The 27,824-nt window shown below is 48.7% G+C and overlaps 3 protein-coding genes and 1 long non-coding RNA gene across 7 annotated transcripts in view; 3 read left to right on the top strand and 1 right to left on the bottom strand.

The window, feature by feature from the left end:
• Nucleotides 1–10,537, top strand: part of AQP9 (aquaporin 9) — a 38,080-nt gene extending 27,543 nt beyond the window's left edge. The window contains exons 4-6 of the mRNA XM_063142501.1: nucleotides 2,066–2,184; nucleotides 4,816–5,033; nucleotides 7,840–10,537. Of these exons, the coding sequence (XP_062998571.1) occupies nucleotides 2,066–2,184; nucleotides 4,816–5,033; nucleotides 7,840–8,032 (530 nt within the window). The 3' untranslated portion in view covers nucleotides 8,033–10,537. The remainder of the gene's footprint in view (nucleotides 1–2,065; nucleotides 2,185–4,815; nucleotides 5,034–7,839) is intronic.
• POLR2M (RNA polymerase II subunit M) overlaps nucleotides 1–15,951 on the top strand; it is a 180,242-nt gene extending 164,291 nt beyond the window's left edge. Inside the window, exon 5 of the transcript XR_010026203.1 lies at nucleotides 15,941–15,951. The gene's annotated coding sequence lies outside the window, so the exon portion shown is untranslated. The remainder of the gene's footprint in view (nucleotides 1–15,940) is intronic.
• Nucleotides 1,121–19,734, bottom strand: LOC134409655 (uncharacterized). Of its 2 annotated transcripts, none has more exons than XR_010026204.1 (3): nucleotides 19,620–19,734; nucleotides 18,961–19,082; nucleotides 1,121–1,434 (listed from the first exon to the last, which is right to left on the bottom strand). It is a non-coding gene; the product is annotated as an uncharacterized LOC134409655 (long non-coding RNA). The 2 variants fall into 2 exon arrangements; XR_010026205.1 differs by lacking the exon at nucleotides 1,121–1,434 and adding an exon at nucleotides 17,911–18,225.
• On the top strand, nucleotides 15,196–27,824 carry LOC134409652 (tetratricopeptide repeat protein 24-like). 3 transcript variants are annotated; one of them, XM_063142497.1, is made up of 6 exons: nucleotides 15,196–16,191; nucleotides 16,442–16,660; nucleotides 19,004–19,138; nucleotides 19,669–19,790; nucleotides 24,922–25,044; nucleotides 26,883–27,824. In XM_063142497.1, the coding sequence occupies exons 1-6, from the start codon at nucleotides 15,528–15,530 to the stop codon at nucleotides 26,922–26,924; spliced, it is 1,305 nt and encodes a 434-aa protein (XP_062998567.1). In that variant the 5' UTR covers nucleotides 15,196–15,527; the 3' UTR covers nucleotides 26,925–27,824. The 3 variants fall into 3 exon arrangements, with proteins under 3 accessions (XP_062998567.1, XP_062998568.1, XP_062998566.1); XM_063142498.1 differs by lacking the exon at nucleotides 24,922–25,044; XM_063142496.1 differs by lacking the exon at nucleotides 26,883–27,824 and having other exon boundaries at nucleotides 24,922–25,779.

Below are 27,824 nucleotides of genomic sequence, written 5' to 3'. Positions count from 1 at the left end.
CATCGGAACTTTTCAGGGCTACTGTCCCTTTACTTGGTAGATTCCTCCTTGCCCCTTTCTTCTAAAATTGCTTCTGCCCCTGTAATTAGTTGTTTCTCCTCTCTTCTGTGACCAACATTCCCGAATGGGGTCTAAATCAGTCAGTGCCTGCTTCCTGCCACCAACGGGGGACAGCTCTAATTACTGGTTTCCTCATTGATTTTTTTAATTATCACTATTTATAATAATAAATAAAAGCGTTAAAATATGAGCAGTTCCTCTGGCTGCAAAGAGGAAACGAGTAATTAGATCTCTCCCCCCCTCCTCATCCTGTGCAAAGAGAACAATTATGGGGTCAATTCAGGAATGCTGCCACATGAGAGATTTTTATGGGGAACATAGCATTATATTAAATGTCGGGTAGAACCAATGTTTTAATTTTGCTTTGCACTGATTGCAGGAAAGCAATGCTGTTGCCACAGTGTTTAAAGGCCCTTGGGTAAAAGCAACTCTTGGCTTTTTCATCTTGCCCGAGCTATATACTTTTCTCTCTCCCCTTCTCTCTCTTTTTAAAATACTTTATACCCAGTCTGATGAACTCAAAAGCTTGCTCCGTTCTTCTGGCTGATAGCACAATTCTATGCACTTCTACGCAGAAGTAAGTCTCAGTGTTTTCAGTGGGACTTACTTCCTAATAATGTGTTTAAGACAGCAGCCTTAGGCCATAGCTAGACCGAAAGTTTATCCCAGGTTCATCCTGGGTTTGTCCCTGCCTGAGCGCTGGATGCCCTGTGTGGCACTTAGACGAACAGGTTTGACCCCAGGATAATCCTGGGATAAACCTTAGGTCTAGCTACGGCCTTAGTTGGTTGGTTGGTCCTACTAAAGGTGTTCGCTTACAGTTGCGTTTGGATCCCTGAAGGATGAAGTTTTCAGACTATTACTTGTGGAACAAAGTGCAAGAAAAAGAAGTTAGTTTAGATTGAGGTAGCGGAATACCGGAATGAAAAGGCAGGAGAAAAGAACTCATCAGACTTTGGGATTCTTTAGATTAAGTGGAAATCATGTTTATTATTTATTTATTTATTTATTTATTTATTTATTTATTGCATTTGTATACCGCCCCATAGCCGAAGCTCTCTGGGCGGTTCACATAAGATAAAAACACTTAAAAACAATATACAAAGATTAAAAACCACAAAAAGAAGCAAAATTCACATACATTTAAAACCACTATAACAACTTTAAAAACAATGAGCCAAAAAACCAGATCCACGGTCATTACATATTGCTAAATGCCTGGGAGAAGAGAAAAGTCTTGACCTAGCACCGAAAAGATGACAATGTCGGAGCCAGGCGGGCCTCGTGAGGGAGATTGTTCCACAGTTGGGGGGCCACCACAGAGAAGGCCGTCTCTCTTGTCGCCACCCTCCGAGCTTCCCTCGGAGTAGGCACCTGGAGGAGGACCTTAGATGTTTATTTATTTATTTATTTATTACATTTCTATACCGCCCAATAGCCGGAGCTCTCTGGGCGGTTCACAAAAATTAATGTTGCCTTACCAGGCTCTGCTTCCTGCTTCCCTTGCACATTTGTAAAGAGCTGCGTTACACAGGCAGAGCGGGGCAACCATGTGATCTATAAATGAAAGCTTCCCCTCCTCTCAGTGCTCATAGCCTTGAATGGGACAGCACCCTCTAGTGGGTGCTTTGTAGCACAACTTCAGCTGCACATGGTAGGAAATCCCAAGATATTTCAGAAGAATTGGGATATCCAGAGGGGTTTTAAAGAACAGAATAATTGGAGGAAAGCATGGGTGATGTGCAGGAAGTTGATGTCGTTGTCAAAAGGAGCCGCAAACGTCTGTGAGTGGCCAGTCACGAGCGTGCCTTATTTCACTCGTGTGAAGAGCCCTTTAGACAAGTTGTATGATCAATTTTATTCTTCAAGTAAGCATGAGCTAGTGATTTCTGCCTTGCGACGTTCATTCATATGCAACAAGGTTATTGTAAAGATCATTGAGGACACAAATATTGAACCCTTGAAGCGTGCTGTATAAATGTTATTTATTATCATTGTTCCTTAGATGCGTTGATGGAGTACAATGGCGGGGAGCTGACCGTCACAGGACCAAATGCTACAGCACATATTTTTGCAACCTACCCAGAGGGATATTTGTCCCTGACAAATGGACTTTTAGATCAGGTAAGAAGCACGCAATTACACTTTGCAGTTTGGCTTGGCTGGCGTTCAACAGCCAGCGTTAAAGTAGCTGCGGTGATTTAAGTGAGTATTTTGCTTTTAATTTGGGGGATTTATTTCTTTAACTGTTGCTACTCATCCTGAGCCTCTGGGAAGGGGTGCAGTAGAAACAGGAGGGATTTATTAATTAAGGGTGTGTGTGTGGAAAATGAGATATCATTTTAAGATTCTCTCCTGCTCCTAATTCTGCTGTTGGTGAGGATTTACAGTTGTTTTTAACATTACAAAATTTAACTTTTAGTTGTAAGTCGCCTTAGTGGCCCTATCTGGGCTGAAAGGGAACTCATACATTTATAATTCAATGAAAAACAACATATCAAGGCTGGAAATATATTCCCACTTCCCAGAAACCAGTTATGCCAAATTCCAGCTTAATTTTATATTTTCCAGCCCTGCAAGATGTATTTGGAAATGTTCCGGCACAAAGTGGCTTAAGGGAGAATGTTAGGATCCAAAGAAGAGCTTCCCTACGGGGGAACGTCAGCGTAAAACCGGTCATGACGGAGGCAGGCTAAAAAAATAGGGGGGGGGGGAAATACAACATCACTCTGGTGCAAAGTGTCACATGACCTTCCGCCCCCTTCTGTATCATGGAACAGGTGTTTCTGACCTCCTACACTGGTGATGAACCTGGGTTGGACACAGGAGTTGCATGGTTTGAGGGCACCTGAAGTCCTGCTCTAGTTGTACAACCCCAGCACTCTTTATGGGTTGTAGCCAACCCTTCACTAAACAGGCAGGCATCCTGTCCATCAAGGAAAATGGACAGGCCTGAGTCATTCCTGCAAAACCAGAAGGCACATTTGATGGCACTGAAGGGCCAGTGCCAGACTATTTTGCACCCTAGGCTAGGTGAGCTACCTGCACCACCACCCAAAAAATTGCCAACTTTGATTCAGCTGTTCAAGAAGAGTTTCTGAACTATTATATTTTCCTTTTATTATGTTTCCCCCCCTTAAAACAGCTAATTTGTATAAAATTGTGACCCTTAAAGGGCAGTACAGCACCCCTCTGAGGAACCTTCCCTTTCTCCCACAAGGGCAACCAGGATGATCAGGGGTCTGGAAACAAAGCCCTATGAAGAGAGACTGAAAGAACTGGGCATGTTTAGCCTGGAGAAGAGAAGATTGAGGGGAGACATGACAGCACTCTTCAAACACTTAAAAGGTTGTCACACAGAGGAGGGCCAGGATCTCTTCTCAATCCTCCCAGAGTGCAGGACACGGAATAACGGGCTCAAGTTAAAGGAAGCCAGATTCCAGCTGGACATCAGGAAAAACTTCCTGATTGTTAGATCAGTACAACAATGGAATCAGTTACCTAGGGAGGTTGTGGGCTCTCCCACACTAGAGGCCTTCAAGAGGCAGCTGGACAACCATCTGTCAGGGATGCTTTAGGGTGGATTTCTGCATTGAGCAGGGAGTTGGACTCGATGGCCTTGTAGGCCCCTTCCAACTCTGCTATTCTATGATTCTATGAGAGGGAACAAACCACCTCGATATGCTGCTGTGCTGACCCTAAGCCTTTCCCACCTACTCTTAATAGCTTGACCCTCTAGCCTATCTCTTTGGAGTTCAGATATGGAGGGGGAGATCTAGCTAGAAAACACGATCTGGAGGAGGAAAGAAGGTGCTGGAAAGAGACCAACCAGGCGGGTGGGTCTCCGGCGGGGCCCGTGGGTTTCCCCAGCCACGGACAGTGTGGCTCTCAATGTGGGGGACTCAGGTGGTCTGGCTGGGGGGGGGTACAGGGCCGGCGCTGCCATAGAGGCCAGTCAGGCAGCCGCCTAGAGTGCCAAGGTAAGGGGAGCGCCGAACACCGTGCCCAGAAGTCACCCTCCCACTCCCAGAGCCGCTGTGGCCGAGCGAGGGCAGCTTCCGGGCGCACCATTCCGAAGCTGCCCTTCCGCCCCCCATGCTTCGGATGGGCGCCTGCCCAGCCGAAGCCAAGCCGGGACGCTGGGGGCGGGGCGGGCGGACAGCTCCACGTTCTGACTTCCAGCGCTTGCTGGAAGCCAGAACGTGGAGCCGTTCTTTCGCCCCACCCCCAGCGTCCAGGCTTGGCTTCGGCTGGGAGGGTGCCCAGCTGAAGCCAAGCCAGGGACGCTGGGGTGGGGAGTGGGAGGGCGACTCCTCATTCTGGTGTCCGGGCATGCTGGACATCAGAACGTGGAGCCACCCGCCCGCCCCACCGCAGCATCCCGCCCAGCCGAAGCCAAGACACATTCTGACTTTGGGTGAGGGAAAGGTAATGCGGCCGCCATCCCCGCCTGTCTCTGCCTACCTGGGGTGGGGGTGGTAGGTATGCTGGTGGGGTGTGTGTGAAAGCAGCTCACTTTGCCTAGGGCACAAAATAGCCTGGGGGGGGGAGGGAGGGGCTGGGGGGAGGGAGGGGGCTGGGCCAACCCGCGAAAGAGAAGCGCCTTGTTCCAGTGCCCTGCCTGCCATCTGCGCTCTAGGCAGCTGCCTAGTTGGCCTAGTGGTAGCACCGGCCCTGGATGGCACATTTTAACCTGCTGGGAATTCTCTCTGTGAGCCAGTACCAGAGTGAATCCATTTGCTTGTCACTCATCAGGTGATGTCGACGGCATTTCTTCTCCTGGGCATCTTTGCCATCTTTGACGCGGACAATCTCCGCGTGCCGAAGGGACTGGAACCTATCGCTGTCGGCCTTCTCATCGTATTATTGGCTTCTTCCTTGGCCATGAACAGCGGCTGTGCCATGAACCCCGCCAGAGATCTGGCCCCGCGCGTCTTCACGTACATTGCAGGATGGGGTTCAGAAGTCTTCACGTAAGTCGGCTGGACTTGACAGAAGGAGGGGGTTGGAGTCGCAGAACCATTTCTCAGGCATTTATTCGTAACACCCGCTTGATGTCCAAAGGTGTCCAAAGCACTTCCCATGCATTATCCAGCTTTAATCCTTACAGCAAGCTTCTAACACAAGTCAGTCTTATTATCAACTGTACTGCAGATGGGGAAACGGAGGCTGAGAGTGAGTAGCTTGCCTAAGTTCACCTAGTGAGTTCCTAGCAGAATATAGAGACAGCCTAAGTCTGCAATACTAGTATGTACACTCAGTTCAAAGGAAACATTGCACTGTAAAATAAGATTTTCCAGGGGGTGACGGTTCTAAAAAAGGGGGGGCACTAGGACAGCACTGTCTGTCCAAAAGCAGACAGTGATGGGCCAGACAGACCCGAGGTGTCTATTCCATGATCTGGGCACTGCAAAGGAAAAGTATTGCCCTCTCCAGGACAGCTGAGCTCCCCCACCTCCAATGGCAGGGGAACACAGAGAAGACCCTGAGCAGTGGAGTCCTCAGGCAAGTTTATATGAGAAGAGGCCATTCTCGTCCCAGTATCCCATACACACTTACCTGGAAGTAAGCACCATTGAACTCAATGAGGTTTACTTCTGAGTAGGCCTGCATAGGTGTGCATGGTAGAAGATCAAAAATGGTACTTTGAACTGAACCCAGATACCAATTGAAAGTCAGCCTAAGATCAGGATAACAGGACTCAGTCTCCTAATTAAGTCAATAATCATTCGAGCATTCGTTGGCTACAACCATCTTGCAGAAAAGTTCCCCAAAGGTTTTCAGACAGCCATTTGGCTTGTTTCATTGTGTTGCAAGGGTGACATCTGGTGGACAGACGCTATTAGAAATAGGAAGTGGTAAAATGGCAACTTCTTTTATTTACAGAATTCCCGCTAAGATCAAAGAATAAGAGGTTATTCCCAGCTTGTTCCACTTCTCTCTCTCTCTCTCTCTCTCTCTCTCTCTCTCTTTTTAAACATGGGTAGCATAATTATATCTTAAGGCAGTTTCTGTTCAATTTCCAAAGAGGCAGTGTGGTGTAGCAGTTACAGTGTTGGCTTAGGACTTGATAGGTGCAAGTTCTGGTCCCCATTCTTCCACAAAGCTCCATGGGTGACTTTGGGTCAGTCATAGACTCTCAGCCTAACCTACGATAGAGTTGTTGTGAGGAGAAAATGATGCAGGGGCATCATATACACTACCTTGAGCTCCTCAGAGGAACAGCAGGATATAAATGTATCCAAAACTATGTCAAGAACTTTCCAAATTAAGGGGATTTTGTCTGCAGATGGTATAGAGTTACCGTTGTCCTGAAGTACCAGCAATGCTTCAAGTAGAACTGTGATCCCTGAGCTTTTAGGGTTGGTGGACTCTTCTGGAATTTTGTGAGAGTGTTGTGTGTGTGGGCTTACCATGGGAGTAGCTTGCCCATTTATAAAATGGCTGTCATGGCGGGCGGGGCCAGTTACAGAACATTCATTTCCTAGAAGCACCAAGAGATATGTCCATGGGCTCATTGGAAACCGTGGGCACTATGTTGCAGACCCCACAGCTAGAAGGGGCTTCTACACCTTGACCTCATCAATGATGGCAGCACACAAATAGAACAGGCAACAGGACGTGCCCCATAAAAACAAGCACCGCCTGCTACTGTTGTTTTCAGTTTGGTTTTGCTACTTTGCCGTTAACAATAGCCTGGGCAGCAGGGGAAACTTTCCCTACAAGCAAGAAACTCTTAATTAAAAGCACAGTAGCCAGCCTAAGCTTCAGTAATGTTTTGCCTGGCCACACAGGGCATAAAGCATTTTATAGCCAAAAAGAAAAATCGTCACAAGTCAGGTCTACAAAAAACACCAACAACCGCAAGACAAAATAGTGGCGGGTGGGTGTGTATGACTAGTATGCAGCAGTGTGATCATATCTAGGGCTTTGCATCACCACCCCAAACTGCTTCGGATCCCAATCCGGACCTCCACTGATCCGCTCCAGAACCAGATCCGGAGCGAGATCCCGAGGTCCGGATCGAGATTTGGACCCCATTTTGCCCCCCCTTCCCCACTTACTTGCCTCCGTGGCAGACGGTGGAGGCAGGTAAGTGGGGAAGGGGGGACAAAATGGGGGCTGAATAAGCCCCCCTCTCCCCTTACCTGGCTGCACCACTGTTGCTGCACGGACTGCGGCGGTGGCAGTGCCAGGTAAGCCCCCCTCCCCCCCACTTACCTGGCTCCGTCACGGTCTGGGCGGTGGCTTCAACTGAGGCCCAGGCCTCAGCCTCAGTTAAAGCCGCCACCCGGACCGCGACAGAGACAGGTAAGTGGGGGGAGGGGGGCTTACCTGGTGCCGCCGTCCGCCACGGTCTGTGTGACGGTGGATAGCGGAGGCAGGTAAGGGGGGAGGGGGCTTATTTAGCCCCCATTTTGTCCCCCCTTCCCCACTTACCTGCCTTCGCCGTCTGCCTTGGAGGCAAGTAAGTGGGGAAGGGGGCAAAATGGGGTCTGGATCTTGCTCCAGATCCAGTTCTGGATCAGATCAGTGGAGGTCCATATCGACCCGAAGCGGTTCGGGCCCGATCTGGAAGGTCCGGATCAGGATCCGAAGCAGTTCGGGGTGGTGGTGCACAGCCCTACTAATCATATCATTGTGTGATTCAGTGCAAAAAGTGAGTGAGCAAAGAATGACTAGGGTGGGAACCGTCTAAATAGTCTTATAGCAAAATCATCACCATCATCATCATCACCATCATCACTCTCTCTCTCTCTCTCTCTCTTTCACTAACAGGGCTGGCAATAACTGGTGGTGGATCCCTGTTGTTGGCCCAATGGTTGGCGCAGCTTTTGGAGTTGGTATCTACATCCTCTTAATCGAAATTCACCACACCACTCGGCGGCTACCCCAGAACGACACCGCCCACAATAAATACGAACTCTCCAATGTGGACGAAGAGAAGCCGTTCCAAGGAGACTATCCTTAACCTCTCCTTTGAATAAAACAGACCAACCCATTTCCCAAATCACCCCTCGTTCAAGCCACAAAAAAGGCTGAGCTCTTCTGCGACGGCTTATGGCAGCTGGCAAAATCCATTCCCTACCCCCCAGTACAAAATTAGTAGCCCCAAAATCTAGAAACGACGCATCACCTTGAGAGGGGCATTTGCAGCAGTCCTTTCTGTATCCTTGAGGTCAAATTTCTGCCCTTCCTCCTCCCAAATGAAAGTCTAAATGCAACCCGTGCAGTTTAAATCATGTTGCCCTAATTAACCACAAATGGGCAGAGCTGGTGTCAACAAGCTGCAGACTGAGGCTGTTTAATTGTCCCCAAGTGACACCAGCAGAGATTCATTAGTGGCATTAGGATTTTATTTTATTTTTTATAAAGACATCTATGGAAAAGGTTGAGCTTTATCCAAAGTGGTTGTTATTGTTGTGCACCTGAATTACAAAGCCTTAAGTGAAGTCGGGCTGTGTGCGTTTGAACCCTAGGCACTGACAGCTATCAAATGCCCACTAAAGTAAAAGGTTTGAAAAGGGGATCAGACCAATTAAGGGAAAATACCATAGCAAAGCTCTTCGTCACAGTGACTCAGGAAAATTGCCATGATCAGATGCAGTATACTGCTCAATAAATTCCCTCCCCATGCCAGGCTTCTGATTCCCCCCAGAATAGATGGAGATTGGTTTGATCCTGTCCACAGGGCTGGCGCTACCATTAGGCCAACTAGGCAGCTGCCTAGGGCGCAGACCTCAGAGGGGTGCAGTACTGCCCTTTAAGGGTCACCGTTTTATACAAATGAGTAGTTTTAAGAAAAAACATAATAAGTTCAGGTTTTGTGCTTTTTCTTTTTTCTATGAAACATCTGTTCTTAAAAATCAAAGTTGGCAATTTTTGGTGTGTGTGTGTGTGTGTACAAGTAGCTCACCTTGCCTAGGGCGCAAAATAGTCTGGCATCGGCCCTGCCTGCCCAGCAATTCTTGCGTTATGCAAGAATGACAAGGGTATCGCTGGAGGTAGCTGATGCTGTAAGTGGCTCTGCGGTCAAATCTGGGACAGAAAAATACAGAACGTTTTTCCTCAGGGACTTCGGAGTGCTCACATTTGCTTTCTACACAAGTTATCTGATCTTAATGCAATCTTTCTTTCTTTTTAAGAGCTAAGCTAGGATGCCCACCCTCAGTTTCCCTGCTGTGCTTTCTAGCAGGATGTCAGCACCACCTAATTGTAATACGTTGAAGTGCAGGCTGCCAGTAGAGAGTGCATTACACACAGAACATTTGGAGTTCAATCCAGACGGAAGTAACGCACCCTTAAATCCCACTGAAATTTTAGGATCTAAATATGCCCATACCTTTTCCCCATTTGTGTCCTCCTTCCAGAGATTTTAATATCAAAATATTCCAGACTTAATGCTGTGACAGCTCTTAGAGCTAGTAATACTTCCTTGGAGGTAGAAGTGTTTTGGAAAGTCCTTGAATTCTGGCCAGTGTCTCCAAGCACTCCCAGACTTGGGTGTGTGTGTGTGTCAGTCATCAACACCTTTTGCTCAAAACGCTCCTGAGTTCTAAAATAATTTCTTCATATTTTTTTATTACCATAAAAAATCCATTCATAAAAAAAGAAGACAGAATAATTTCTGGTTGTTAGCACTAGGACTCTCCCTCCGGAAACACCCACTGTGTGACCACCCCCAAGAATGAGCCAGAGTGACTGGAGAATAAAAAGGTTCATCTGGAGGTGCCCATGGTGATGCAAACCCAACCAGGATTTACAAGGGGGCAAGTGGTGGCAGCTGCATCAGGCATGGGTGTCCATTGCCATTAAGAGCGGCACATTGGGAGGCAGGTAGATGTGAGCTGCAGGACACAGTCCACTAGGAATTTCTCTTGTGCAAGCCCCATTGAAATCAGCAAGGGCTGTGCAGGAACCCAGAAGAGCTCTTGTTCATTTCAGTGAGGCTTGCGCAGGAGAAATTCCTCGTGGACTTTGCCCCTTGATAATTAACGGGGCAGGGGGTATTTCCAGCTGGATTTGTCCTCATCCTCAAGAACCAAACCATTTGGCCCAGCCTTGATTAGAAGGACACTTTCAGCTGAGATGGTTTTCCCAGGTAGGAAGCTCTGATGGCACACTGTGGAGCCGTTGCTACGAATTTAGCCTTGCTGAATGAGGCAGAGGGAGACATGATGTGCTCTCTCTCCTTTTCTCCTCCCCTGAATGCCACTCGTAGGCAGGAAATGCCCATAATTTAAGAGGGTTTAAAACTCTTTGCATGGCCACCTCGCCAGACACTGGACACATTTTCTCCGTCATGGAACAGGCGGAGATAACCCGGATTGAGTGAAAGGTGTGAGATTCTGCCAATATGTGCCTTTCTCATCATTTCCTATTTCCAAGTGTGGTGCAGAACGAACATGGACCTGTCTCTGATTTTTATACGTACTGGTTGTGACCACAAATAAACAGCATTTTCACTTTGCAGTAATTGTGAAGCTTTCTTTGGAGGAGAAAAAAATTCCAGGGGGGGGCGTTGTTTAATCTTGCATAACCTGCCATTTCCTTGTTTGCAATGCACCATAAGATAAAGGAATTACAATACACTAGGGACTCTCCATCACCACTGGTGACTGCATGCCATTGTGTTCTTGTAGGGCTTTCCCCCTGAAATATTATTTGTACTTCTGCATACTTTGGGGTTTCTCCAAGTCTGCTAATACCTCCCCCTTGGTGCTGTTTTAGCGACATAAGGCTGGCACTCGGATAACTGGTCTATGAATGGCTGTTTGATATGATAGCTAATGGCAGGGCCGGCCCTGCAATGAAGCAAGAGGATGCAGGTGCAGCGGACGATGGGAAGAGTGGCACTTTCCCCCTCCAAAAGGACAGCTGCCCCGTCTCTCGCTCCTTCCCTCACTTGCATGCCATGGTGCCCTGTGCACCTCCCAACCCAGCTGGCTCCATGTGCCTGGCTGCTGGCTGGTTGGCTTACCTCAGGTGGCACCGATGGCCGCAGTGGCCAGTCCCAGTTTAGGCGGCCACCTGCCTTGGGCCAGGCCTGGCTAATAGATCCACCATGTTCAGATGCCTATAGCAATGGCAAACTCATTCTCCTAGTGTCGACCCTTATGTATTCCTGCATTGAGCAGGGGGTTGGACTTGATGGCCTTATAGGCCCCTTCCAACTCTACTATTCTATGATTCAATTATTCTAATGAACGTGTTATCATCCTCACACAAAAGAGAGGTTATCAGCAGGCTTGGGGAAACCGCCAGGTTTGCAAAAATACAAAATCATTTTGGGGTAGAAGTAACCTAAGGAGAATTAAAGCACAATCCTGTGTGTGTTTAGGCAGCAAAAAGAGGTTTCTTTGTAGGGGATCCACCTAATTGGATCAGGCCTCTCATACGTTGTGTTGAAATCTCAGAAGGCTGTGAGGTGCCTTCGCTTTTGGGGGGCTGTGACCACAGGCCAAATTCAAAGGAGTCGTGCTTCTCGATCAGGGAACGTGCGAGAGGGAGGCTGAACATTTCACTAGCAATTCCTGTCACAGTGGAGATCTTTTGCTCCCCAAAGTGTTGCAAGTCACATTGGGCCTGAACTTCAAATGCTTCTTTAAAGAGATTTTTTTTAAAAAAAAAACTCTTGCAGGCACCCTGGGCTATTAGGTGCCCATTCCCTTGCCTGTTGGGCTTGCAGAAGTTGCTCTGGATGGCTTTACAGTGGCACGGGAGGGCAACATTGCACAAGTGTGGCTTTTCCTGGCAGTGAGAGGACAGCTGCACCAGTGGGACTCCTGCCTTTTGTGCCACTGTTAAAGACTCCTCCCTTCTGGTGCCCCTCCCAGCATCCGAGTCCTGTGAGCAACCAGTTCCTCCACCGGCGAGTTTATTCAGAGGTAAGTCCCTCTGCAATCAATGGGATTTACTCTCGGGTAAGTGTATATTGGATTGCAGCCTGGCAGCACAGCCTTTGAGCTTCATCCCACGTACCTGCTTCCCCCGGATTATCCCCGTAGCGCTAAGCTTTCATCGTTCTTGTTGTTTTTGCTACTGGGCGACAGCGATCCTTTGCATACCAGGAAGTGTGTTTAAGGGGGGAAATGTAAAAAATCATAAAAAATAAACGGATGACCCAATTCCATTCAAATTTGGAATACTTAAAGCTCTCCCTAATATCTATTACTGTGCCAATTTTGGTGCCTTTATCTTTAAAGCTTACACAGATGTAAGCATTTCTTTAAAATCCTGCTCCTGCGCCCCAGCGGTGGCTCGGAAGATACGCTCAAAAAGTAGGGGCTAAATACGGCGAATCTTTTTTGCTTTATTGCACAATTAAGGCAGGCTGCATGGGAGTACTTCACAATCAAAGCAGATTATAAGGTGGAAAACTTCTGAGTCCTTTGCATGCAATTCGCAGTGATGGCACAGTATAATGCCGGTGTGATAAATCTCCTATTCAAAAGAGTTCGGTGGGGCTTCCTCCCAGAGAAGTAGCTCTAGGATTGCCGCCCGAGTCCGTTCATTGTTGATAACAACCCAGCAGAGAGACAAAGCGGTGGTGTTGCTACCTTCGTCTGTTGCCACAAACATTTCCCTAGCAGAACTTTGGCAAAGAAGCAGCACCCCGAGGCCTCGCCTGCAGTAGCTGTTCCTGGAACAATTCTGGGCTTTCCTCTCCAGGACGTTGCACTGGTGAGTGACGGGCAGCTCCAGGCACCCTCCTGGATTGCGCTGTTCCCCTGCCCACCCTAAAGCCCAGCCTGATGGCATGGTAAACGTCACCGCTCTGCCTTGCCCATGATAGGGCCTCCCACACTAAACACCCTCCTATGCCAGGTTTTAGACATCATTTCAATCATGTCCTCCTATTTACTGTGCCGGCATTTCCCAACCTGTTTGGACTTCAAGTCCCAGAATCCCCAGTACCTGCCAGTAACTAAGCCTTAGGAGAGGCATTTGAACCTTTTAGGGGGGGGGGGAGTGTGGCAAAACCATGAAACTGCCAAACAGGCAGCAGCCAGGGAAAGGGGGTGGGGCTAAGGAGATGGGTGGGGCCATCAGCCCCCTCCCCCCGTAGGCTAGTTTTGGCCCGTGGGCCTAAGATTCAACATCCCAGATTTAACTCTTTTCTGAGGACAACCGTGCCTCCCACACTAGACACATTCAAGAGGCAGCTGGACAACCATCTGTCAGGGATGCTTTAGGGTGGATTCCTGCCTTGAGCAGGGGGTTGGACTCGATGGCCTTGTAGGCCCCTTCCAACTCTGCTATTCTATGATTCTGTGATTCTCTTCTCCAGAAATCTCACTCGCTCACGTATGAACACGCTGCAACGGCTGCCCAGAAAGGGCATTTGAGCAGGAGATAATCCGCTCGAGCAAGAAAACAGAGAGGATCCCCGTTGCGGAGATTATAAACGGCTGCCGTTGCTTTGTTGACTTTTTCTTCCCTATCAATTGACGATTTTTAATCAAAGTCAAAGTCTTGTTTGTACAAGAACCGCACAAGCCTGCAAACATGATTACGGGAAATGAGACTCTCCCGTTCATGACATAATTAACCATCGAAATGTGTGTTTATAGCAAACATTTAATGAAGAACTAATGAGTTCCCAGGATAACTGAAGTTAATATTATAACAAAATCTGCATCTCTCTCCAAATGCTTCCCTCTGCTTTCCTTCAGTTTGTTTGCATTTCCCCCCAGTAATGTTTCTTAGAAAGACGGGAGGCACAAATTACTTCATAATCACTTTTATTTCTCCCTTCTCCCTTTTGCCTCAGGTTAAAAATAATTTTAAAGGACGCAAGTGGCGGCAGCCGCGGCAGCGGGGTGGGGGTGGTATGCACAAGCAAAACCGGAGCGGCAGAAAATTCACGTGAAACAAATGGAAGAACAAAGTCCTGAGTCCAGTGAAGCTTGATATGGCCATGAATCAGTGGAGGTTGGTGACTCCGACGTCAGTGGGGCAGTGAATCCGCTCCGGGTTTCAGTCAGTACTCTAAAGCAGTGGTCCCCAAAGTGGGCGGTACCGCCCCCTTGGGGGCAGTGGGATTGCACAGGGGGGTGTTAAGAGGCAAGCGGGCAGCAGGTGGGCGCTCAAGATGGTCTTTTCCGTACCAGGAGTTTTGGTTACAGAAGGACATTTCTGGTCACTATCCTGCACTATGGAGAGTGGTTCAGAAGTTCCTGGTTGCATTTCCAACATCATATTCGGTGGAATGTGGTTTTAGTGTAGTCTGCCTATTCTCTCCAAGCAAAGACATCGACTCCAGATTACTAAACGTGGTGATTTAAGACTCATGTTAAGTGACTTTAAACCAGACATTGGGAAATTGGTATCACTTCATCAAGCCCATTCATTACATTAAGAATTTACAGAATAGTGAGGTACTCTACCCTAGTTACTAAATGTGATCTCTAATATTCTTGCTAAAGGACTATCAGACTTTGAAAAGATGATATCACTGGATCAAGTTCATCAATTATGTTTGATTGAATAAACTAAAAAAATGTAATTGGATTTTGAGTAAATATTCAATTAATTGTTACTATTTTGAATTTTATTGTTATTATCTTCCTTAGTGGGTCGTTGAAAACCGCTAGTCTGCATAATGATTTTTATAGGGTAGGGTAGGGGGGCGCTGGGCGTGAGTTGGTGGAACCAAGGGGGCGGTGACCTGAAAAAGTTTGGGAACCACTGCTCTAAAGGATCTCTCCAAGGCATCTCACAGTCTTCTTTGGACCTTGGATAGCTACTTTAGAGTCCTGATTGAAACCCAGAGTAGATTCACTACCTCACTGGCATCGCAGCCACTAGCCTCCACTGCAAGGAATCAAAACATATCTAAACAATCCGACTTGTCTCTTTCAGCTTAAGGGCTGAATTCCATTTCAAAGAACCTCCTGAGGACATGACCGGGAACTCACAAGCAGGACATGGGCACAACAGCACCCTCCCACCCATGGTCCCCAGCATCTGGTATATACAGACCCCCTGCCTCTGATACTGGAGGTACCACACAGCCATTGCTAGCCCTCTCCTCCAGGAATTTATCCAACCCCCTTTTAAAGCCATCCAGATTGGTGGCCATCACTACATCTTGTGGTGGTGAGTTCCATCATTTAACTGTGTGAAGAAGTACTTCCTTTTATTTGCCCTGGATCTCCCACCAATCAGCTTCATGGGATGACCCCATTGGGTTCTAGTATTTTGAGAGAGGGAGAAAAATGTCTCCCTATCCACATTCTCCACACCAGGCATCATTTTATACGCCCTCAGGTCCCCCATAACGCTCCTTTTCCCCCAAGCTAAACAATCCCAGCTGTTGTAACCTTCCCTCACAGGGGAGATGCTCCAACCCCTTGACCCATTTTAGTTGCCCTTTTCTGCACTAAATAGACAGAGCCCATTTTATAGTGCAAGTGGTGTGACCGTGCTTGGTTTTGCAGCATCCAGTAGCCATTTCGGAAGGCATGGCCTCCTCGCCAGTCTCTGGTCCTACCGAAGCCCAGCCTGGGAGCCAAACTGCATCCCTCAAAACTGAAACTCAACGTCTGCTGAAGGCCGGAATAAACTTTTTCAACGCTAACCAAGATGGCTGGGCTTTGGCCATGTTCAAAAAGGCCTACCTGCTCTCGGGTCGCCTCCCAGAGTCTCCCAGCCAAGCCCGATGCCTCTTCAACCTCGGCGCAGCCTACATCGCCACCGGGAAGCCCAGCAAAGGCCTCAGATGCCTGTGGAAGTCCAGGGGAGCTGTAGCCCAGGAGGAAGACGGCGACTTCTACTTCAACGTCGCCGCTGCTTACGACTGCCTGAGGGAGTACGCCAAAGCCGCGGACTTCTACAGAAAGGCCGTCCACGAATACGGCACGGATCAAACCCGAAGCGCCGCTGAGGCCCTGACCAAGTTGGCTTATTGCCTGGTGAGCACAGGCGACACGGCGAGGGCCGCACAAACGTTTCGCCAGGCTGGCCGGGCCTACCAAAGGGTGCAGCTGCTGGAAGACGCCGCCATGGCCATGAGGGAGGCAGCCAACTATTTCCTACGAAGCCCAAATTACTCCCAAGACGACGTCTTGGAGACGTTGGAGGCGTGTGGCCAGCTGTGTACTGGCATAGCCAACCAGGAGTTGCTAGGTATGTCCAGGTCCTTCCCTGACACTCATTTGGTCTCCTTAAAACACAGTTCTGCCACTGGAATAGTCCTAAGATTGCAGGGGGCTGAGTGCGCCATCTAACAGAACCACAAGCCTCCACACAGCCTCTGAATCACTTATTCGGAGTCCACCGGGGAAACGTCCACACGTTCCCACTCGCCCGTGTTCAACTTCCCCAACTCTTTCTCCCTCCAGCTAACCTTGCTTTTCTCACCTGATCTCACGGCCAGGCAAACTCTACAATGACCTGGGGCTGCACTATGCCGAAATCAGGCGCTTTGAGCAAGCGGAGCGGCATTTTGACGCAGCTCTGGAGCTCTGCGACCGCCGGGGGAACTTTTCGATCCAGAAGAGAGCCGTCCTGCTGCAAAACTTGGGTGCCACCTGCAACGCCCTGGAGCAGTTCGCAAGGTCCCTGAGGTTCCACAGCGAGGCGGCTGACATGTATGGTGAGTAGTAGCAGGGAGTCTCTCACTCCAGCCGGATTGTCTGAGCGTCCTGCTGCCATGAAGGGAGTCAGGCTGATGACCCATCTACCACAGGTGCCTGCCTCCTCTTACTGGCCTTGGGAGGGTCAGTCCCATCACCGGCTCCCTGAGAGCCTCCTCAGTGAAGGTGTCAGCAAATGCATCACCTGGGTTCTTCTCAGGGAAGGCTGGTGGCTTCAACTTCTGTGGGGCGGAGATTCCATTCTGGGTTTTAGTTACAACCAACCCAAAGTATAAAGGAGCGATCCAAGGTGCTGAATCATATCCCTAAAATGCATCCAACATCTTGGATAGCAGCTTTAGGCTTCTGACAGATTGTAACTAAAACCCAGAATGCAATTTCCGCCCCACCAAAATTGGAGCTAAAAGCCTCCCTTGGTTCTTCTCCTTTAGCCAGTCATGGCTCTGAAATGCGGTGCTGTCCTACCCTGTTAAGCCACTCCCAACCCACCTTTCCACAGCTCCACCCACCTGAAGCTCCTCCTACCTTCTCCACCTTTGTTCTGCCTCCTATCAGCTGGCTCGCTAATTAGAACCTCCATGTTCAGAGACAGTATACCTCACAATAACAGGGGAAAATGAAAAAGAAGTACCGTCGCTTTGCTTGTGAGCTGCCCAGAGATATTTTTGGCTGTCCACTGTAAGAAGCAGGATACTGGGCTAGATGGAGATAAATAGCTTGCCCAGTGAAGCAAACTGAATACCAGGCAGAGATGGGGGATGAGCCCCAAACACAGGAACATTGGATGCTGCCTAAGCTGGAGTCAGAGGCTTGGTCCATCTGGCCCATTTTGACTAGCTCCCAGGGTTTCAGGCAGGAGATTTCTCAGCCTTACCAGGAGGTGCTGTGATTCAAACCGGGATCCTTGCGCTTGCTAAGAGGGGACTCTGTCACTGAGCTACAGCCCTGGGAGCACCCAAGCACAGCTCGGCTCCTACATTTGCCACTGAACCCATTTTACAGAAAAGCAATTTAAGGAAACTGAAAGCAAAGTGACTGGTCCAAGGCCACAAATTATTGAGCACAGGTAGGGGGGAAGCGGGAACCCCAGTTATCAAAATGCTTAAATAAATAAATAAATAAATAAATTGAAAAGAAATAAATATTCATTTCTTTTCAATTTGTTTATTTATTATTTAAGCATTTTTATCCCGCCATTCAGCCCAAAAAAGCTCTCATGGCGGCCTACCAAAATCTTTCTTGACAGCCCCTGCCCACAGGCTTACAATCTAAAAAAACATGACACAAAAGGAAAGGGGATTGGGAGGGAGGAGGGGGGAAAGCAAATTCAGGCATCACATTCTTAGTTACAAAGTTCAGCCGTGACAGTGGACAGCAGGAGGGAGGGGGCTCTCAGCTGGAACAATGGAGAGGTGCCTGGCTGCTGCTTCCTCCCCCACTGGTGGTCTCTGCAGTGACAGTTGGTAGCAGGAGGGAGCGGGCTCTCACCAGAGTGTGGCCATTCAAGACTTCCAGAAGCCGGAAGCGGGGTTTCGCATCTTTCGTTCACCCTCTTCTTAGAATCCTAGAATAGTAGAGTTGGAAGGGGCTATAAGGCCATCGAGTCCAACCCCCTGCTCAATGCAGGAATCCACCTTAAAGTATACCTGGCAGATGGTTATGCAGCTGCCTCTTGAAGGCCTCTAGGGTGGGAGAGCCCACAACCTCCCTAGGTAACTGGTTCCATTGTCGTACTGCTCTAACAGTCAGGAAGTTTTTCCTGATGTCCAGCTGGAATCTGGTTTGCTGTAACTTGAGCCCGTTATTCCATGTCCTGCACTCTGGGAGGATCGAGAAGAGATCCTGGCCCTCCTCTGTGTGACAACCTTTCAAGTATTTGAAGAGTGCTCTCATGTCTCCCCTCAATCTTCTCTTCTCTAGGCTAAACATGCCCAGTTCTTTCAGTCTCTCTTCATAGGGCTTTGTTTCCAGACCTCTGATCATCCTGGTTGCCCTCCTCTGAACACGCTCCAGCTTGTCTGCGTCCTTCTTGAATGGGTAACAAAATGCCAATCAAGGCAGCAAAACCGTAACGGAGCAAAATACGTGATACAAAATAAAAGGAATGGTGGCGAGAGATGGAATGCATATGGATTGGCACAGGACCTGTGTGCCTCCTGCCCTGGTGGCAGACCAGCTTTCTTGGCAAGCCTGCACGATTGCTCAATGCCAAAATGTTCCCTACCGGGGATGTTTTTAGAATCCCGTCATTTTGGGAGCCGTTTTCTAGAGCGCCTGGGAATGAGGTTAATTCACTTACCTCACCGTTTTGGTGACATGATTCCTGCTGATCTTTGCATCAGGTGCGCTGGGCGAGGGTCAGAGGGCTGCCCAGGCTCAATGCATCTACAATTTGGCCACCGCTCACAGGCAGCTGAAAAACTACAACATGGCAGAATTTTACTATCAGCAGGCGCAGAAAGCTTTTGCAGAGGCAGGTAAGAGATTGCGTGAACTGGCCTTAGACCAGTGGAGGCTGGTGACCCTGATGCAAGTGGGGCAGTGAATCCACTCTGGGTTTCAATCAGGACTCTAAAGGAGCTATCCATGTATCCCAGATACTGCCACATTATCTCCATTTAAAAAAAAAAAGCGAGATTCCCCAGGGATAGCGTGGGAGAGGTCCTGGATGTTGATGACATCATGTAATGGACCAACAAACTTCTGTGAGTGGCCAATCACAAGAGTGTTATAAACCACTAATTCTGAATGGACCAGCTTTGCATACCCCTACTTGTCATGACCTGACTGATCCTCCAGATGGCCTGCCCCCCTCTCTTTCTGCAAGGTAGCTCAGTTCCTTTACAAGCTAAAGAGCTGAGCTATGTTGTAAAGCAGAAAAGATAACAAACTGCCCTTAAGGCTATCCCAGGAGCTGAGACAACTGGCCCCCAAGTTCCTCGCTTTGTCCTAGTCTACCTGGTCATCCTTAGGTGAGCTCCTTTGACTGCCTGCGCTCCTTCTCCAGGTGACTCGGATGGTGAGGCGCGTGTCTGCGAGGAGCTGGGGACGACTCATCTCTGCCAGGGCCACTTTGATCAGGCCATCCGGGATTACACACACGCCCTGGGTCTGTTTGAAAAGTCAAAGGTACATCTGTGTTTACTGGCCTTGTTTGCTTTGCATTGCACACCGAAGGCACCAGAGCAGGGAAGTTGGCTTTGCAACATTAGGAAATGGCCTTGATGCTTTCACCCCCTCCCTCTTTTATGCATAGAGCCCCAGTTTATCCATGGGGGTTGAGAGGAGGGGACTTCTAAGCCTCTAGCAACGGGCCACAGAAAGGGATCGCCCAACACTGCAGCCTTCTCCACAAAGCCCTCCTTCCCACTGGAGTTGGCCACTTTGATGTCTGACTGGTGTTAGGGAAATTCCCTTAACCTAGTAGGAAAGGGATGACTTCACAACCGGTCCAGAAACTAGGGCTGTGCTCCTCTCCGATTAGGATCGCGAATCCAGAGCGAACCGACCCGATCCGCCTCTGCCAAAGGAGGATCTGGATTGGGTCGGGGGAGCTGCGGATTGAGGCTAAGTGGTTCACCTCCATCCGGAGCTCCGAACACAGGTAAGGGGGGAGGGGGCTCACCTGGCACTGCCGCCGCCGCTGCAATCCATGTGGCGACGGCAGCAGAGCCAGGTAAGGGGGCAGGGGGGCTTATTCAGCCCCCATTTTGCTCCCCTTTCCCCACTTACCTGCCTCCGCCATCCGCTGCGGAGGCAAGTAAGTAGGGAAGAGGGGAAAATCTCGATCCGCTCCTCTGGATCTCACTCCGCGGAGAGGGGGAGGGTCAGATCGACCCAAAGCAGATCGGCCCGTTCTGAAAGTTGCAGATCGGGCCATGAAGCAGTTTGGGGGGTCCGTGCATAGCCCTACCAGAAACAGAGACTCTTTATTTACTGTGCACACAGGAGAAAAGCCCCATACCTCGTCCAAACCGAAGGCAGAGACTCTCTACCCATCAGCCACATCAGCATACATTTATACTTCATCCTAGTTGCTCTGATGAAGTCATACTTTTCCCTCCTCCCTCCTGTGACTGATCACAAGTCCCATACATGCTCTATAAACAGAAACCCATTCATACATAAGCAATGCCATATTTTGGCAGCCTATGACCGGTACAAAATGTTACATTCTGTTCCTTGATAATATAAGAATTCTTGATAACATAAGAATTGATAACATAACATCCTTGATAACATAAGAGTTCCAGAGTATGCTCTGACCCTTTAGAAATCCCTGGTCAGAAGGCTTTCAATGGTAAATAGATTAAACAATGCGCGTCTCCAAGTCTGTGTTTCAAGAAATCAGGACAGCCTTGGAGATCTCTGTATCTTGATGTTGGTGGGGGCTAGAGGGAAAGTGTCAGGAGTGTGTTTGAGCAATTTATTCACATTAAATTGAGGGGCTTTAACAGGGGCATTTTCAGATTTCTCTGACACTGGCATCCATAGCTAAAAGTGGGATTAAGGTTAAAAAGTGGGGACCGTCCTGCTATCTCTCCCCCCCTTTGCTTGAGGTGGATGTCAGAACATCAGAAGTCCAAGGGCCCTGCAATAAAACAATGGTCACACAGAAGCTTTGGAGGAGCCTAAAGTCAGGATGTGGAGACCACAAGAATCCTCTCTCCTGCTGCAGCCCTCGGCGACTGGTAGGATGCAGCATCTTCCATATACAAATGTAATGTTTTAAGCTGGACACCCCACTCCTCTGAAAACGCTTTTGCTTCATGTGGAGAGCGGCACTGGCCAAGTCAGAAATGGGGCACGGCTCCCTCTTGCGTTGCTTCCAAACTAGCCCTCATCCCACAGAGGCTTATGGGAGATGCAATTCAGAATCCACCAGTTGGGCACAAATGCCCTAGAACACAATTGGGGGTTGCAGAAGGTAGAAGTCCAGCTGGTTTGTTATTCAACTCCCAGCAGTCCTGCCCATTGGACATGCTGGCAAGGACTTCTGGGGGTTGAAGTCCGAGACATCTGGAAGTCTGCCTTCTGCCCAACCTGAAGAAGAAGAAGAAGAAGAAGAAGAAGAAGAAGAAGAAGAAGAAGAAGAAGAAGAAGAAGAAGAAGAAGAAGAAGACCTTCTCCTGGACAACTGTTCTGTTTTTAGTTCTGTGCACTGCCTTTGCATTTCGCTCTTGCCTTTGAAGTCTCAATGTTGTTACATGATGGCTTCCATTCCAGACAAAATGTGTTTTCTTAACAGCCATCTAGAGAATCACATTTGTTTGTGAATTAATGACTTCCCAAAAGCGATCTGATGCAAAAAAAACCAAAACCCCAGAGTATCTCTTAGGCAGCAGCAGCAGCAGCCTCAATTGGTCAGAGGAGCCCAGAACAGAATTGAGCTGATTCTCTCAAGTTCTGCAGCAGATGATCTAGAAAAGAAGCTGGTTCTCCCAAGTTCAGCTGGCATCTCTAGAAAAGAAGAGCTGCAAAGCAGCAGCCTAGGTGGGAATCAGAGGGGTGTCTGCACGCGCACGCGTGTATAGACTCCTGCTTTGAAATGGAGATTTTTTCCCCCACCCAAAAATTCAGCTTTGCCGAAAAGGTCAACAGATGTCTTTATGCAACACACCCCTTCCTCTTTTCTTTTTTTTAAGCTCAAGCTGTGATCTGGAGCTCAGAAGCAGGGAAAGACAAAAGGAGGCCAATCCTTTGTTTCTGGTTCAAATTGTTGCTGATTTCAGCAGCTGGCAAACTCAAGAACCCAGGACATTTTGATGTTGATCATTCCCCAATCTGCTTTCTGGTGTACTACCCCAAGGGAACCCAGAATTAACAGAAACAAGATGAGCACTCTTCCAAAGTCTGATCACCGCCCTGAAGTTGAAAGAATACTACAAACGAGAAGGATCTTGGAATTGTTGTAGACTGCAAGCTGAATATGAGCCAACAGTGCGATATGGCTGCAAGAAAGGCAAATGCTATTTTGGGCTGCATTAATAGAAGTATAGCTTCCAAATCACGTGAGGTACTGGTTCCTCTCTATTCAGCCCTGGTTAGGCCTCATCTAGAGTATTGCGTCCAGTTCTGGGCTCCACAATTCAAGAAGGATACAGACAAGCTGGAGCGTGTTCAGAGGAGGGCAACCAGGATGATCAGGGGTCTGGAAACAAAGCCCTATGAAGAGAGACTGAAAGAACTGGGCATGTTTAGCCTAGAGAAGAGAAGATGGAGGGGAGACATGATAGCACTCTTCAAATACGTAAAAGGTTGTCACACAGAGGAGGGCCAGGATCTCTTCTCGATCCTCCCAGAGTGCAGGACATGGAATAACGGGCTCAAGTTAAAGGAAGCCAGATTCCGGCTGGACATCAGGAAAAGCTTCCTGACTGTTAGAGCAGTATGACAATGGAATCAGTTACCTAGGGAGGTTGTGGGCTCTCCCACCCTAGAGGCATTCAAGAGGCAGCTGGACAGCCATCTGTCAGGGATGCTTTAGGGTGGATTCCTGCATTGAGCAGGGGGTTGGACTCGATGGCCTTGTAGGCTCCTTCCAACTCTGCTATTCTATGATTCTATGAATCTCAAGCAGAACGCTCAGCATAAGGAGGGGAAAAGTGGGACCCTGCTTCCCGATTACTTCTGCACTGGCACCACAGAATAATTATGCACCCTAAAAGAAGCACCCAGCCCTCACGCTGCCAGGAGACTGTGTTCTATAGGGCTTGAAGAACTAGGAACTACAAGGAAGCAACTAAGGAGCAACACCAGCCTGGGAGCTGCCTTCACTGTGCTGGGTTGGTGCTGCTCAGCCACCAAACCCTGCGTTATCGCTTGTGCAGGGTGGCAGTGAGTAATCTTCATGAAGGGAGGCAGCATGGGCTTTCTGGCAGCCGTTAGGGTCTCTGGGCCTGCCCCCTGCCTGGGCAGTTGGGAACTGATTAGGGGTTGCCACCCATCAGGCCATGCTGCTGCCCATGACGCCAGAGCAAGGTTAGACAGCGGATGTGCCATACTCACCTCGCTCCGGAGAAAAAAATCAGGGTAAGTCCGTGACTTTTTTTCTCTGCAGCTTCACCAGAAAGCCCCGGGATGGGTGCACGTTGGCGCTGCATCGTATAATCGACAGCACCACTGCACACCCACCCCCGGAGCTTTTTGTGCATTTAGACAGCCCACTGGAGAGGAAGAAACAGCAGCGAACTCTTCTTTAATTTCTTTTTACAGACAGATTTACAACATTTTTGTAGAAAAGATTTAAGAGTGATCGATACCCCCCACCCTCACCCCCCCAAAAAACCTGCCATTATAGCTGACAAAACAGAGAAAAGGGGTGAGTTATTCACAGGTAGTTAAAGCAGTTTAAATACCCAGGAGAACAACAAACTTTCCAATGAGAGAAGGATCATTAAATGAAAAAAGCTGAAGAACAAAACTGTAGTTTAATGAGCAGAGACCACAGCAGCAAATGCAAGGGGAGCATTTATCACGGGCCGAGTTCCTGTGCCGAATTGATGAATCGGCCCATGGCCTTGCCTCAATGCTCTCATCACTGCTGCCTCCTCCAGGAGCAGGTGACCATCTGGGCCAGGTGAGCAGAAGGTGTGAAGTCTTGGATGTTTCAGGAAAGTGGGTCCACCAGTCCCTCAAGGCGGAAAAAAAAGACCAGCTCTAGACAGAGGGACACTGCAAGTTCCTTACTAAAAGAGATTGAGGTTCATTGAGTCCAGCATTCTGGTTCCCACAGCAGGTATCCGGTGTCCCAGTAGAGCTAAGTTGGGGACAGGGTCAGCCATGGGGCAAATTAGGGGCAAATCCAATTAGCAAAGTCAATAGCAGGCAGAAAGGTCAAAAGCACAATGCTACCGATCCTGAAAAAGAGCAGTTTAAAAGCAAAGACTTATCAGGAGTCTAGAGGTGCATAGCATGAGAGCTCAGCTGAAGGAAAAGCAAGGTTTCAAAGAACTGGGAGCTGAAATAAAGGTGTTGTTCCAGTAGCTAGCAGGACTCAACCGAAGGCTCATATAGCCAAGTTTTCCAGCCCACACTCCGACACAGGCCCCAAACCACACCAGGTGAAGCCGGGCAGGGTAGAAAGAGGGAAAGAATGAAGACCGTGAACCAGGAATGAAGACCCTGAACTCTGCAAAGCACAGCAGTCAGCCTTGTACACCAACTCCTTCCCCTGGAGATGGTCATTTTTTTTGTCTCTACCACCCTGCCAGAGTTTGCATCTCCATAGATTTCATTTCCTTCTCCCTTCCCTAAACAGGAAATATCTGATGGCCCCCAAGAACGAATTCGGGAGAAAATGGCAGATGTTGAGAACCATCGAGCGAATGCCTCCCAGGGCCACGTTTCCCACAGCGATGGCTTTTTGGATTCAGACGCAGATGTGAGAATGGGGGCAGGAGTGGCGAGCAGGTTCCCAAATGATCTTTAGTGCCCCCATCTCAGCCCGCATGCATTTGACGGTTGGCTCAAACAGGCAGGCAGCATTAGTATTTCAGTATTTCCTGCCTGTCATCCATAGGCTCCAAAAACGCCCAAATTTAGAAAGCCCCTGTCATCCTCAATCACAGCCCCTATTTGTGCTTTTCTGCCTTGTTATCATTTTATTAGTGAAATATGCTCGTGTCGCCATTCTTCATGGTACATCTCCCTCCCCGGAGACCCTGTAGAAGTGAAATCTTCAGCTGGCACTTGGGGCTGAGTGGGCGGGGAGGCCAGTTGGATGCATCTTGCCTCTAGCATGCATACCATCTAAACGCACCTGTCTGAACGTGAATGTGCTGTATAGTGCTCAGCCTGTGGTTTCACGCAGTGGCCAGGGCTTATTTTCCACCGTTGAGAACAGATGGCAGGTCCCAAGTCCTCATGGCTTGTGACGCTGTGCTCTTGCAAAAGAAATGAATCCAGCAGATTGGGGAGAGCCATGGGCAATGCCTATGGAAACACACACACACCGGCAGTGATCCTTGGCATGGGCATCGAGGTGCCCCCAGTGTGTTTCTGAGAAGCTCTGGAGGAGACAGGAACTCGGGGAGGAGTATGTAGGGGTTCCCAAGCAGCCTCCCATCTAGAAATAGCTTCAGCAAAGTAGCCATCTCCCAGCACATTCACTCCATTCCCTGGGCCTGTGCGTGGCAAAAGGAAGGAAGGAAGGAAGGAAGGGAGGGAGGGAGGGAGGGAGGGAGGGAGGGATATTGAAGTGCATAGCATGTCTCAGCAGGCAGGCCAGGGGTCCAGCCATCAATATGGACGATAGCAAGTGTCTGGATCAAGGAGAAGGAGGACATCCATGGGCAGAGACTAGGGATGTACAATGCTGGAAATTCCGTTCCATTTAAGCCTGATGAGATTTTACAGTTTTTCCATTCTGATATGCAGCCGCGGACTGTAGTGGATTCTGTCCCCGCCCCCAATTCCAAAAATGTTTGTATTTTTATTTTATTTTTGTGCACATTAAATAAATAGATATATTGGGGGGGGGAGGTTCTGTAATTTGTGCAAATGGGATAATGTGTTTTTAAAAAAAAACCAAAAAAAAGTGTTTAAATTTGCAACAGTGGGATCATGGTTGTTGTTGTTGTTGTTGTTGTTATTTGCTTGGGAAGTGCCAAAGTAGAGGAAGAAACTGACAAGTTCTTTGACAAGCAGGGAATATGGCTCTGCCGGACTAAATAAAGTAGTGTTTGGAGAGGATGAAACTGCAAAGGATGTTTACAACAGGAATACACAGCAGACAGACAGATTTGCAAAAGCCCAGTGATTAAAAAAAATAAACCCATAAAATTAGAGCCCATTTGCACAAATTTTAAGACCTGGGGGGAAAACCATGATCCTAGGTGTGCAAATTTAAATACTCCCAAAATAATTTTAAACACACACACACACAATCCCCCAAACTCAAAAAATACGTAAGGCTTCCCCACTTATAAAGAGAAAAAAACTCCCTACAAGTTAAACATGAGTGTATTGGAGAGAAAAGTCCAATCCCAGCAAGTCCCCCTGTGGGCGTTTCCTACTTGTCTGGGGGCGGGGTTGGTTTTTTAAACTGAAGGGGAGCACTCAAACATGGAATCTCCCTCCTGCAGTGGTATGGCCCACTTTGCCAGCTCAGGACTCCACTGTTCATTCTGCTGATTGGGTGGCATACACGGAGCGTTTAGATCTTGCAGCTGTGATGTCCGTCAAGTTGAAAACATCTCAGCATGTTGCTTTGATCCTTAGGGTTCCAGACTGTTCCAGTGGCAGGAGCCCGAGCCGTGGTGAAAATGTTCCATGGATCGAAAGAGGCACCATTTGAAGCATGCTCATGTGTCCTCTTCTTGTCTGCCAACTGCAGGGAAAGAGGAGATGGAGCCTGGGGATTTCTAGTTCTAAACAGGTTCCTGATTCCTCACCCTGTGCAAGAACAACCACAGCAAAGCCAGGAGGGACAGTCAAGCTCAGACCCACCTTTCCAAAAGACAGCTCATGCATCATACGCCACCCATACGCCACCCATGCGCCCCATTAGACAGCGAGTCAAACGAGTCATGGGACATTGAGTGCACATCGCTTTCATTAGTGGGGACGATCTCATAATTCACAGGGCCCTCGATGCGTTTCCCAAAGCCACACCACAACCGGCAGCACCGCTGCCTCTCCATCTCAAGCGGGTTTGCCTTTAGACGTGCGTGGCGAACCTGGCTAATGAAACGTGTTACACAGGCAGCAGCTATTTTTAATTCAAAGGCAAGTCCCTGGAAATCTGGCAATTTAAATTCAACTCGTTTTGTCGGTTCTTATTATCCGTTTCCTATGATACGGGAGGTGAATCTGCAAATCGCCTTCTTTGCCGAGAAACAGGGGACGTGGGCCCAGCCCTCTTTGTCGTCGGCCCCCAGCCTGGGAGGGGCTGCTCACGCTATGGGTCCAAGCCCCCTTGACATGGACAGGAGCGGTGCAGGAGTGGTCACATGCTTGCATGTACCTCCCAGCCATTGCAATAAATGAGTCTTTTACAGGACAACTTCCTGGGCCCATCTTAATTAGCAGGAAAGGGGGAGCTATTTGAATTCCCTGCCGGAGGCAGCAAAACATATCATTTTTAGAGATTCTCTAACAATGTCATGGAATGGCTAGAACTGTGCGTGTGGGTTTTTTTGGTTGTTGTTTTTTTTACAAAAG

Source organism: Elgaria multicarinata, chromosome 16 (genome assembly GCF_023053635.1).
Source record: "Elgaria multicarinata webbii isolate HBS135686 ecotype San Diego chromosome 16, rElgMul1.1.pri, whole genome shotgun sequence".
In the NCBI taxonomy this organism is placed as follows: Eukaryota; Metazoa; Chordata; class Lepidosauria; order Squamata; family Anguidae; genus Elgaria; species Elgaria multicarinata.
The sequence above is the reverse complement of the archived record's forward strand: the minus strand, read 5'-3'. Positions and strand labels throughout refer to the sequence as shown.

Excerpts from the sequence above, each read along its gene's own strand:
- LOC134409652 (XM_063142496.1), top strand. The coding sequence starts at position 15,528 with ATGGCCTCCTCGCCAGTCTCTGGTCCTACCGAAGCCCAGCCTGGGAGC. Across the intron at positions 16,192-16,441 it reads AGCCAACCAGGAGTTGCTAG|GCAAACTCTACAATGACCTG; the intron begins GTATGTCCAGGT and ends TCTCACGGCCAG. Across the intron at positions 19,791-24,921 it reads GTCTGTTTGAAAAGTCAAAG|GAAATATCTGATGGCCCCCA; the intron begins GTACATCTGTGT and ends TTCCCTAAACAG.